Source organism: Fulmarus glacialis, unplaced genomic scaffold, assembly GCF_000690835.1.
Source record: "Fulmarus glacialis isolate BGI_N327 unplaced genomic scaffold, ASM69083v1 scaffold15011, whole genome shotgun sequence".
NCBI classification, from domain to species: domain Eukaryota; kingdom Metazoa; phylum Chordata; class Aves; order Procellariiformes; family Procellariidae; genus Fulmarus; species Fulmarus glacialis.
In genome coordinates, this window is record NW_009190989.1 from 9,481 (window position 1) to 21,148 (window position 11,668).

The 11,668-nt window shown below is 49.0% G+C and overlaps 1 protein-coding gene across 1 annotated transcript in view; it reads left to right on the forward strand.

Annotated features, from left to right (window-relative positions):
• LOC104083136 (protein phosphatase 1 regulatory subunit 12B-like) overlaps positions 1 to 8,004 on the forward strand; it is a gene marked incomplete at its 5' end in the record, with an annotated part of 14,723 nt that extends 6,719 nt beyond the window's left edge. Inside the window, one exon of the mRNA XM_009586522.1 lies at positions 7,918 to 8,004. Within this exon, the coding sequence (XP_009584817.1) occupies positions 7,918 to 8,004 (87 nt within the window). The remainder of the gene's footprint in view (positions 1 to 7,917) is intronic.
• Positions 8,005 to 11,668: the final 3,664 nt, after the last annotated feature.

Sequence of the window (11,668 nt, forward strand, 5' to 3'; positions counted from 1 at the left end):
GCTGTCGAGCAGAATCAGAAGGAATAAGCGACTTAACCAAATCCACCAGGTTCCTTTAACGTGGAGAGCAGCGAGGGGAAACAACCAAACATGCCAGGTTATTAGGTCTCAGGTAATACTGTGGGTTTTGGGATTCTTCCCACTGGTCTTTGAATTGAACCAGTCCAGCATGGCTCACATCCAGCTTTTAGATCCTGGGGTTTCTGTGTCCAGTTCTGTGCATCAGATGTCCTGGCCAGGGCTTTCCTCTTCTTGCAGCTGACTTCTTAGGAAGAGGAGGCACAGCAGTGGTCACGGAAAGGTCCTGGGTTTCTGTGACAGAAAGACTTCGTACTTCAGGCTATGCTTGAGGAACGAGCTTTGTTCCTTTCATGAGTTTAACCACTGCTAACAAAGCAATCAAGAAATGGAGAGGAGCAGGACAAACTCAGTGATCTCAACGAAGTCTTTGGTGCCAGAGCTGTTCCTGCAGACCTGCTCTTGCGAAGGCGACAGTGGTGCAGCGTTTTCCTAAGTGAGTGCAGAATTTGACTGGAGATACAGCAACTTGGCTGAGGAAGGAGAAAGAAAATTAGCATTTGCACTGAACTGAATTCAATGCCAAGTGCCTGAGGTTCCAACTTAACACAGCAATTTTTCTTGAAGGTCACAGAAGCTTCTTTATTCCGTAGCAGCACTGCACCTCCTGGCTTTGTACATTGTGCATGCTATTTCCCTTAGTGTTGCAGGCACAAAATCCTTTCATTGAAGGCAGGTACAGCTGAACTGAAAAATCTGCTTTTGGTAAGCCAGGTATCAAGCAGAGTGATAAGCAATCACAGCGGTATCGTCCAGATTCTGGTCTTCGCCCTTGGCTTCAGTCCCAGCTTCCCGGCCTTTGCTAGGTTTCTTGGATAAATAGAAGGCTGTCCTACCTGCAGCACACACATATTTTTACATAAGTGATCCTTTTTATCGTCTGTGGCAGCATGCTGAGGCTAAGCTGTGTCTGATCGTGCCATGCTGAGGTTTCATGCTATATTGGTATGGAAAAATAAAGGTGGTCTCTAAAACGATCACAATCCTTTCTATCCCGCGTAGCACGGCACCCTGTTTTACATGTTTGATGTTTTCTGCCAGCCAGATGCTCAGCTGTGTTCCCTGTGATAAAACAGAGGACGTTTATAATCCATGATACCACCAAAAGAAATGACTTTTCCAGTATGAACCATCCTCCAGCAGCTCCTGGGTGTGACTTAGAATCATAGAATCATAGAATCATTAAGGTTGGAAAAGACCTCTAAGATCATCAAGTCCAACCGTCAACCCAACACCACCATGCCCACTAAACCACGTCCCTAAGCGCCTCATCTACACGTCTTTTAAATACTTCCAGGGAGGGTGACTCCACCACTTCCCCAGGCAGCCTGTTCCAAAGCCTGACCACTCTTTCAGTAAAGAATTTTTTCCTAAGGTCCAGTCTAAACCTCCCCTGGCGCAACTTGAGGCCGTTTCCTCTCGTCCTATCGCTGGTTACTTGGGAGAAGAGACCAACCCCCACCTCGCTACAACCTCTCTTCAGGTAGCTGTAGAGCGCGATGAGGTCTCCCCTTGTCACAGGACAGACGTGTGATGTCCGTCTGTGTCCTCACTGAGCGGAGGGGGAGCTGGCACAGCTCGGGTGGGTTAAGCGATAGATAGGTGGCTGAGATCCGGTGAGAGGGGATCTCACTGACAAGATGTCCCTGAAGGTCTCCTGCAGTTTGTTGGCTCTAGCTCTGTCTCAGGACCTGTTGATGTATCCAGTGTCAGAATTGCGTTGGCGCAACCCAAGTAGCAGGCGCTTCTTTGTCATTTTGATGCCTTCGGGGGGCTCAAACCCCATCCTTCGCTGACTCCCTGCACTCACCTGCCTTGCTTCCGTTGGTTTTGCAAGGCTTTTGGATGAGGTATCTTGATTCCTTAACAGGGAGCAGAGGTAGTGCTTTTGGGTAGCTAGAATCGAGCTGATGGATGGGGGGGCTACACAAAATACTTCTCATTTACACAGGAATGAGCCCTTGGACAAAATGTCCTGGTATGCAGCAGGTTCCTTGCCAACTGCAGCCAGCTCCACATCATGCAAGTTGGGTGGAAGTTCATGCAAGTTCTTCGTATCGCAGTAGATTTGCTGCTTCTGGTTCAGGACAGACAGTGACTTCCCTTTGAGCACTTTCTGCTAATTAAATGGCAGAAAGGAATCCCCTTCCCAGTAGACCCTTCCCTCCATCTCCTCCCTGCCACCACAAGCTCACGGGTAGGAGGACACAGGGAAGAGCATGTTGGTTTGTGGGCAGGACAAAGCTGCTTTGGTTCTGGGCTGGGATTTTTTCACTTGAACTTAAAACTACTTTTCTCACAGATGTTTCCCTTCCTGCCTTCCCCCTGCCCAGAGTCTGTGCTCCCTCCACCGTGGAGGAGAGTTTCTCATTCCTGTGGTCCCGCTGCCCGACAAGCTGTCGGGAGGACGGAGGGACGGGACGCTGCTCAGAAAGCAGCTCTGCAGCCCTCAGCATGTCCTGGCACCCGCGCTTGGTATAAATGTCCAGCACGTGGTTTCGCTTTAGCATCACTGGGAAAAATGTCGTCCTTATAGAAATGGTGATGTCTGCATGGCTTTTACCATTTTCCCCTATTGCCTTCCTCATTGCTTTTATGTTCTGTATCTTCCTGTGGCTGCTATACCTGTGCTAGCCCCAGCTTTGGGGCTCGATTTCTACACCGTCCTTTGCCCACGTGTTTCTTTTGTAACCAAGAATGCCATGTTTTCACGTGCCTCCTGTGTCAGATGCTGTCATTCAAACTCCTCTAGCTAAAATGAGCGGTTTAAGGTTCTGACTTTTCACCTCTGGAGATCAGAGATAAATTGAGCCCCGCGACAGAGAAGAGTTGAATCTGGGCAGGGTTGAAAAACCCACACATGTGCCAGACCTTTTGGCAGGACTGAAGCCTGAGCAGACCCAAGAGCCTTCATTCAGGTGCCGCAGGGACGAGGGATGCGAGCAGACGCGGTACGTGTCTCGGTGGTCTGCTGTAGGACAGTGACGCTTTCGGATGCTTCAGTCTGTGCCTTTAAAATCTCCCATGAAGCTCCGTTCACTCTTTGCTGCACAAGACTGCTTTAGCTTTTAGAGATACATGAAGAAAAGGAGTTTTAAAGAAATTCTCAGTTGCCAGCAGTGTTTTCAAAGCCTGCGTAGGTGGTAAGTCAATGGTGATAGTTCTGACAGTAGTTTGTAAGTCCAGGGGCTGTGTGCTGACGGAGCTCGCTGTCTGGGTAAACTAGAACATAACCTGCAGGAGACTGTCCTGCTTTGTGGTAGGCAATCCCTTTATTTGACCTTTTTAAGGCGTTGGGGGCCCCTGGAGAAAGGGATGGTTCGCAAAACATCCTCAGTGTGTTGTAAGGCTTTCCCCATAAGCATCTGAGCTGCTGCCCATCCAGCACTCACTGCTACTATTTTTTCTTTTATTCTCTTTTTCTCTTTTGGTGCTTGTGGACTAAATTCACATTTCTGTGCCGTTTTGTCTTCGTGGTGTGTTTTCTTTGTATTTTTCTGTCCACTCCTCTCACTCTCCGCAGAATCTCCACCAGCTCAAACAGATTCACACTCTGAGGCAGATGAATGAGCAACTTCTGGCTGAAAACAGGGCTCTGACCCGGGTCGTAGCCAGACTTTCTCTGCCTGCCAAGCCCTCCGAATCAGAGGAGCTGTAGCTGCTTTCCCTCCGGCTCATCTCGCCTCCCTCTTCCACTCTTCCAGGCAGGTCTCCGCTCCCTTGGCCGGGCTTTTCCCCCTCACCTCGTTGCTCTCAAGGGTCTCTGATGAAGCTTGTGGCTCAAAAGCAGCATGTGGCAAAGGATCCTCCGAAAGCCAAAAGCATGGTGTTGCTGCCCGGCTGAAGGCAGGGTTTCGCTGGAGGCTCTGTTCAGTCCTGCTGACTTTCGCTGTGCTTGGCAGATGATGCTGACCTCGCCGTTTTACTAACCGACCGCATCGGGGGGTTGCCTTGTCCACGTGGAGCCCATCATCTGGGAGAGAAAGAGGAGGACGTGCTCCATGCCTTGACGTGAGAGCGTAGGGCTGGGTGGATGGCACTGAGATGGCTACTGAGGAGTGAGGGATCAGCTGCTTCCCTGTGGCTTAACACTGGCAGATGGCTTTGGGGTGGCTTGTCAGTGCCAACGGGTTAGCCAGCAGCCCCTTCCCCACTACCTTACCTTGAAACAGGTGTTTTATGCTGTGTGTCTGCTCATAATATAATACTTTTTTAATTGGACTTAGTTCAGTGAGAAGCCGGCACCCAGCAAATAAGATTACCCAAAGTCAGAATGAACAATGTAATAAATTTCTAGGGGTGTTATGCACATTTTAGACAGGAGGGTGATTTTTAGAAAACCTACAACTGGGCAGTCGTCAGCAGGTTTTCTTGGTCACTTGAGCAAAGAAGACAAGCTGCTTCCCTCATTTTAAACAGAGACTTTTGAGTCCGAGTTCACAGGCTGCAGCATTCCCTCTGCCTCCTGCGGTCTGGCTACACGGCAGGTGAAGCAATAGGAGCCGGACCAGGTGCGTTTTCTTTTTTTGTCTTTTGTTTTAAATTCAGCGCAGAGCAATTAGTGCTTGAAATCCAAGGACGAGCCTTCCGTAAGGTTTGCCCTCGCACATCACACAGTTAAATTACATCCTTTCTTGCTACTTCATTGGTTCGGTGCTAAAATAAAGCTGTAAATGTTTCTTTCCTAGGGCCCTACCTGTCTTTTGCAGGTTAGTAGGGATATTCAGATCCCTTCAGACATAGCTTTTTTTTTTAAAGCAAGGAAGAAGCAGTATGCTCTCGTGGGCTAAAGTGGCACTAAGGTATAAAAAAAATCTATTCTTAGCACACAAATTATATCAAGGATGATTAAGCGTAGAAACAAACTAATCAGGGGAATTGTGGCTGCCCCTTTCCAGGAGTCTCAGTTCAAGACCACACGTGTATCACAGGGGCTGAGAGAGGGGGTGTTTCATGTTACGTGGCCTGAATTGTGCAGATGGTCAGACTGAATGATCTCACCGTCTTTCTGGTTTAAATCTGCAAAAGTATTCTCGAACCTGTCACTGACTCATTCCTTCTCACAAGCGGTGAGTTTAAGTCATTCTCCTTCCCAACGTGCTTTGAGATCTGAGAGGGAAAATTGAGCAAAACTATTTCCAGACTCAGAGAAATAATGTTTCACGAACTGTAAGTCACCAGTCTCTCCCTTCTCGTAGGAAATACTCGCATTATCGCTTTCCCCCTGCTAACACCCCTCTACTCTGACGTGCCTTGTCTCTCGTGCCGGCTGGCTGAGACATGGGTGGACTGATCCTTCCCAGCTTGCGTATAGGTTTGCAATTCACTGCAGATGTCCGAGCTGGAGAAGAGCCACGTGTCTGCAAACTCTGCTGATTTTTTTTCAACTCTTCTAGTAGGTCTAACACAGGATGTTGCTGATACCTGTAAACCTTGTCTCACTGGTGTCTGTAGACATCACAGCTGTACAGTAATGTCACTGTTTTAAACGCTGACAGATTTACCATGCTCTTGCAGCAGTGGTGCTTTTCAAAGAATCTCATTTTCCAAAATCCACGTAATTTCTGAAGTGCCACCTTCTCTGGTGTCACAGGTAACACACAGCACTGCTGCTCGGACCAGCCTCTAGCCCAAAACTCACTTTACGCCGACTCTGCATCACGGTCAGCTTCACCGTCCCTGCGGGCTGTGCTGCATCCCTCCTTACCATTTCCAACGAGACATTTATAAAGCTTCAGTTTTCAGGCCCCTGCATTACCAGCCTGCTTCACGTGCAGTTTATTTTACCCGACTTGAGGCTGGTTTGCTTCCAAGGGAGGAACCTCCCCTGGCCTGGGAGGAACGAAATTTTATGAGGCTGATTTTTAGTTTTCAGAAATCTTCACTGGAAGCTGACGGAGCGGGGTTACAGCCGGGAAACTTTTCAAGTTTACATGTACTTGTGCTCCTTCCTTTTCAAATAAATCACTAAAGTTGCATTGAAGCATGTGTGTAAGGCGTAGCCACCACCAGAGCTTCCAGTAAGCTGTAGAACCGGGATGGTTGTTCTCTGGTGTTGCTTCTGGGAACCTGTGACAAATTATCTCTACCAAAGCAAGTGGCAGATCTTCATATCACTGCCTCATTGCAGTGAGGGACACATTCAAGATTGCAAGGCCACCCCAAGCAGTGACGGAGAGGACAGGGACTGTCCATCTCCAGACCCCAGGTGGTTGAACTGCTGCAGTGCACTGGACTGGAAGGCACCGTGCTGTGTTGTGGGTGTTAGATGAAGCTCAGGAGGAAACGGAGGAGTGCAGAGTGAGACAGCGAGTGCTCTTCCCGTTTCTCTGGGCTCCCGAGCACTTTGGTGATGGGCAGTGCTTCTCATTTGGCCGTGACAAATTGCATAAGGAGTCATGACTGCTGTTCTGGTGACAGCCCTGTCATGGACATGTCCCTGTTGCACCACCACTAGGTCCAGTAGACACTTGTAAGCATCCCTAGCTGAAGCTCTGGCCAGCCCATCCCATAGTTTTACCTTACCTTTTACCCTATCCCGCCAAGCTGCACTTTCCCCTTCCTCTCTCTCTTGCAAAACCTCCGTCTGGAGCACCCACCACCAGTGCCAGCGGGGACGGGGCTGGGCGCGTTGGGGCCAGGCATGGCTTGGCCTGACTGCGGAAGGAGGGAATTGCTCGAGCAGGAGCGGTGGGAGCTGGCGTCTGCCCCGGGAGCTGCCTGCGCTCGGTGGTGGTGGTGGTCGTGGAGGGGCTGGAGATGAGAGGAACGGGCAGGAGGTTGTGGTCAGAGCTGAAACTCCAGCTTAGGAGGAAGGAGAAGGTTTAGTGGGGATTTTGAATTTGGGGGAATTCCTCTAAGATCCTCCTCAAGTCATCGCTGAGCTCATACTGGTGCCGTTCGTGCCTGCATGTGACCCCGCTCCACCCTGGCTGCTTCCAGAAGGCGGTCACACCAGTCCCCTTCCAGTCCCTGAACGGCTGGGGACACTCCACTGAAGGTCACCTGCCTGCAGGGTGGGAAGCAAGGGGAGTCAGGAGGGTTTTTTGCCAGTGAGAAATGCTGGAAAGGTCTTGTCGAAGCTATTTGTTCCTCCATTTCCAATTAGAAATTCTCTGGCTTTTGTCTGTGTTGCAACCTCTGGTTGAGCTCCAGCCTTAAACACTGAGCAGAGGAGGTACCTCCAGTGTCAGTACGTTCTACCAGTCCTCTGGCTGTGGCATGCGTGTTTGCATTAAACATTTATGGGATCCCAAGGAGATTTGGGTTTATTCTAAAGAGATTCTGCAAGCCAGGCTTGGTCCAGTCCTAAATGAAAATTTCAAACCTTTGTTTTCCCCTCTAGTCCTGGTAAAATGGAAAAAACAAATCATAAAAAACAGCTTTATAGTTTTCTGCCAAGCCCTATATAGCCTCTGGGAACAGGTTTGGGATGAAACAGCCCAGAAATGGTTCCTGCCCTCCCAGCCTGGTCCTGACCTCGTGCTGGGGCCATGGCATCGCTTCTCGCCACGGGCTCTCCCAGCTCTGGGAGCTCCCTGGCTCTGTGCTGTGCTCGAGTCCCCTCTCGACCCCCCCACACTTGATGCCCAGTTTGTAAAAATCCCGGAGATGTTACAGAGAAACTATGGACATTAAAAGTGCGCTGGGTGGAGGGTGTACAGTAAGGAAAGCTCTGCATGCTGCTGTGGCACATCAGTGGTGAGAAGGACACAAGCCAAGCATCCAGCTGCTGCCCTGGCCACGGGGATGCCAGGTCCCTGCTGTTCCCTCTAAGCCGTAGGCCTCGTCCAGCTGGCAGCGCCGAGTTGTAATCCCACTTTCTCTTTGTCTCTGCAGATTTTGACAGAGCTGAAGTCGGACAACCAAAGGCTGAAGGACGAGAACGGAGCCCTCATTCGTGTCATCAGCAAGCTCTCCAAATAGGAAGCCGGAGCAAAGGCAGGACGAAGAGGGAGCTGCCAACCCTGCCACCAAGTCCTACCCTGCTCTTATCCTCCTGTCAAAAGTACAGCAAGCATTTCAGCCATGGGATCAATCTGTCACACCTGCCTTGCCCTGCCCTTTGCTGTATATTCCCTTTCTGCCCTTATTTCTCCCACAACACACACCCCTGCCATTTTATTATTTTTAATTTAAGCATGTTGTGGTATCTCGGACATTTTATTCAAGGGAGAAGAGAAATGTGAGGACTGGGTTTAAGCTGCCAAAACTTCTTCATCCAGAAGCCCAGTATATGGTGTTGGACTCCGATCTGGAGTAGGTAGCTCCTACTTTAAAAAGTGACGCCTAAAGAACTAATCCAGCACATCCAAGCCCTTTGCAGGTGGGAAATGTGAACATGGCTGGGACTCTGAGGGTGCTCATCAACCCACACGAGATGTGGGACTCTGGTTAAAATGTGATGCTGTGAAAGCCACCAGGGCTGATTTCTGTAACAGGCTGATGACAGCTGCTTTGCACAGAGACCTTCTTCTCCTTTCGCCCCAGTAGACCGAGTCTTTTATTTAATATAAGATTTTGAACCTGTTCAGTAACATCAGCACTGACTGTCGGTGTCAGACCCCTTACCCCTCACCCTGCCTTTTCTCTGCAGCCTGGGTGATTTGGTATCATGTATCCTTCCAGGGCTCCTGTCTCGGTATTTAGTAGCATCTGCTAATTGCATCTGGACTCTTGCTCCTCAGGATAGGATGTATTACAGATACTTGCCAAGCTTTCTGAAGGACAAGCTTGAACCCCTAGAGATCCTCTGCTGCTTTCACATGCATATGAATCATTTCACATGCATCATTAACATGTGAATCAGCTTGCAGGGAGCTGGTGCAGAAAGCAGCCTCCCTGTCCTAGCAGCCGTCTGATACATTTTCCTGCTATCTTCATGGAGGCAGAGCCCTGTAGAGGAGTATTCAGGTACCTTGCTTTGATTTGCAGCAGGAAGCTGACCAAGTGAAAGGCAGCACTGGTTGGTTTGTAGAGAGAGGGAATGCCAGAGTCCAGTCCTACCCACCCATCTGTTGGTGAAGAAGCTTGACGCAGCTGGGTTTCAAGGCAGAGGAGCATGAAGCAGTGATCGCTTGTCCTCCCGCATACCTTGGAAAGGTGTGAGTGCATTGGTGTCAGGGGGACAAGGAGCTACCTTGGGCGTGCTGGTAACTGTATCGCTAGGATGGAAGTCTTTTAATCTGTCAAAAGTTTGCAATAAGCCTTGACCTTGAAGGAAACCTCAAAAAAACCTCTCTAATGTTACACATATTCAGAACAGTTTGAAATTGTTCTCTCTTTGGGCATTTAGACAGTGGCTCCTCTATGTGCTGTGTGATTTTGTTGATAGCAGCAGTAACCTGTCATCAGATGTGTTGAGCTTCCCCTTAATAGACTCCTCTCGAACGATACCTTCCCTCTCAGAGACGTCTTGCATGGTATCCAAACCACTTTCCCATCTACATCCTTTCATTTCCTTTGTCCTTTGATTTCCCTGCTCCGTCTGGTTGAGAGTTGCAGTCTCAGTCATTGAACTTGGAAGTTGCCATGAAGTTCCACCGATGTTCCCGGGCACTTCTGCTGACTGTGGGCTTGCGGCTCCCACTGGGCTGGTGGGACTCTTTCCGCTATGAGAGAGATAGGTGAGATACTTGAACATGAGCATAATTCTTGAGCTTGCTCAACAGGGTAAAATTTATCTCTGTCAGTCAATCCTGGGCTTTTTGGAACCTTTTGCTGGTTATTGCTTCAGAAAGCGTGTTGATTTTCCTCTCTCTTGGGTTTTTTTCTTTGGGTTTCTTTTTTTTCTAATTCTCCATTTTTTCCCTTTCCCCTCCCCGTCCTGCCTGTTTCCACCTCTCTAGCTCTTCCTAGAGCTGCCGGTTTTTCTCCAGGCAGCTCTGGGCAGAGGTTCCTCTTCCTCCGCTCTTCAGCCAGCGGAGCTGTTTGTGCACGGCATAAGATGCCGTTTTTCCTGGTACACTGAGGCCCTTCCTCTGCTGCTGTGCTTTGGGGAGGAAGAGACCAAAGCTGGTAATGGCATCAGGGTTTCTGCAGAGCACTGCCTAAGCCGGGCATCCTTTTTATATTACTTTATTTTAACCCTGCTATATTTAACAGCTTTAAGTCTTGAGATCCGGTCAATGCTTTTTCTGCACGCCGTTCCCACTTGGTGCACTCTTTATGTGAGTACTTCTGCAGTTCTTGATGTTTTTTCTCTTGGTGACCCACTCCTCGCTTCAGACTTGGGCTCTCTCAGCTCTAAACAGGAGTCCAGTCCCTTCTGTGCCATGCGGAGAAGAAAATACTCACCTGCTGGGGCTGCTGGTGGTTGGCGCGGCGCTGGCGTCTCAAGTCGTGCATCCCAGCAGGACGAGGGACGAGATTTCAGACTAAAGATCCTGTTCTTCTCACGAGGCAGGTTCCTGGCAGCGTGAAGAAGCCTGGTATCTGTTTTAGGGAGGGGGTTCAACCCAATCTGACAAATCCATCCTGCACTGACGTTTTGCCCCTTCCTACCAGGACACTCGTTGCATTTTATCCTGAGGAACAGTATGCAAAGGGTGCAGAAGGCTTAATTCCTCTGCGTGGCACCTTGCAAAGCCAAACCACTTTAGATGAAGTGTCTGCTTAGCACTGGATTATCCCCCTGAACTCTGACTAGGGTAGAGGACCCGCCACCGGTTTAATCTTGCTGACTAGCCAAAGCTGTGAGTGTTTCATGATGACAATGCAATTGCAAACCAAATTCTTGAGAATGAATTTTTTTGGTCTCACTTAATGCCTGACATAACCAGTGCACTGAGGAGGTAACAAATAGGACACCTTGCACTCTGCGCTTGGGACAGAGTGCAAAGCAAGCAGTTTTTAAAACTGATCCCTATTTGAACCAGAGCATTTGCCAGACGTGATCTCCATTGGAGAACACAAGCTTTTTTTCTAAGCAATTGCTTGGGGTGAATTCATTTTTATTGCTTGGGGTGAACCCGCCTATTGTGGCTGTGAGTTTGATGATGGCTCTTTGTAAATAAACTCCTTGGAGAAGCAGGACTAGCTTACGAGATGGGGAGAGAATGTATTTTTATGCAACTTTTGAGTGGCCTTTCAAACCCTGAGATGAATTATTTGTTTTACTGGTTGTTGTTATATAGTATTATAAGTATTATGTGTTTGAAAGTTTGGGAATAATATTCACATCTATGATGCTTGTAAACACAACAGTATTTATAAATGAATAAAATAAGAGTTGATAAAATAGAAGCTTTGACTTTGCTTCCATCTTTCTGGAGCCTGGGAAGCTGCTGCAAGTTGTTTAGCCTAAAATGCCCTGTTTCTCCCAAAATTCCCATAGCACAACAGTATCAATAAAAGCACAAAAGCTCTGCAGCTACGTACCTGCTGCAGTTACAACACAGGAAAGGCAACGCTCCCCTGCATGCCTGTTCAGGGAAAGCTCAAATGAAGGAACTGTGGATGCACGTCCCTGAAAGCCACCCACCAGCCAGGAAGGTGAACGGGAGAGGGTCCCATCTGATGCCTCTGAACCACAACGGGGTTCAGGCCCATCTCCCCCCATGATGCCCAGCCCTATATTGGCTTTGCTCAG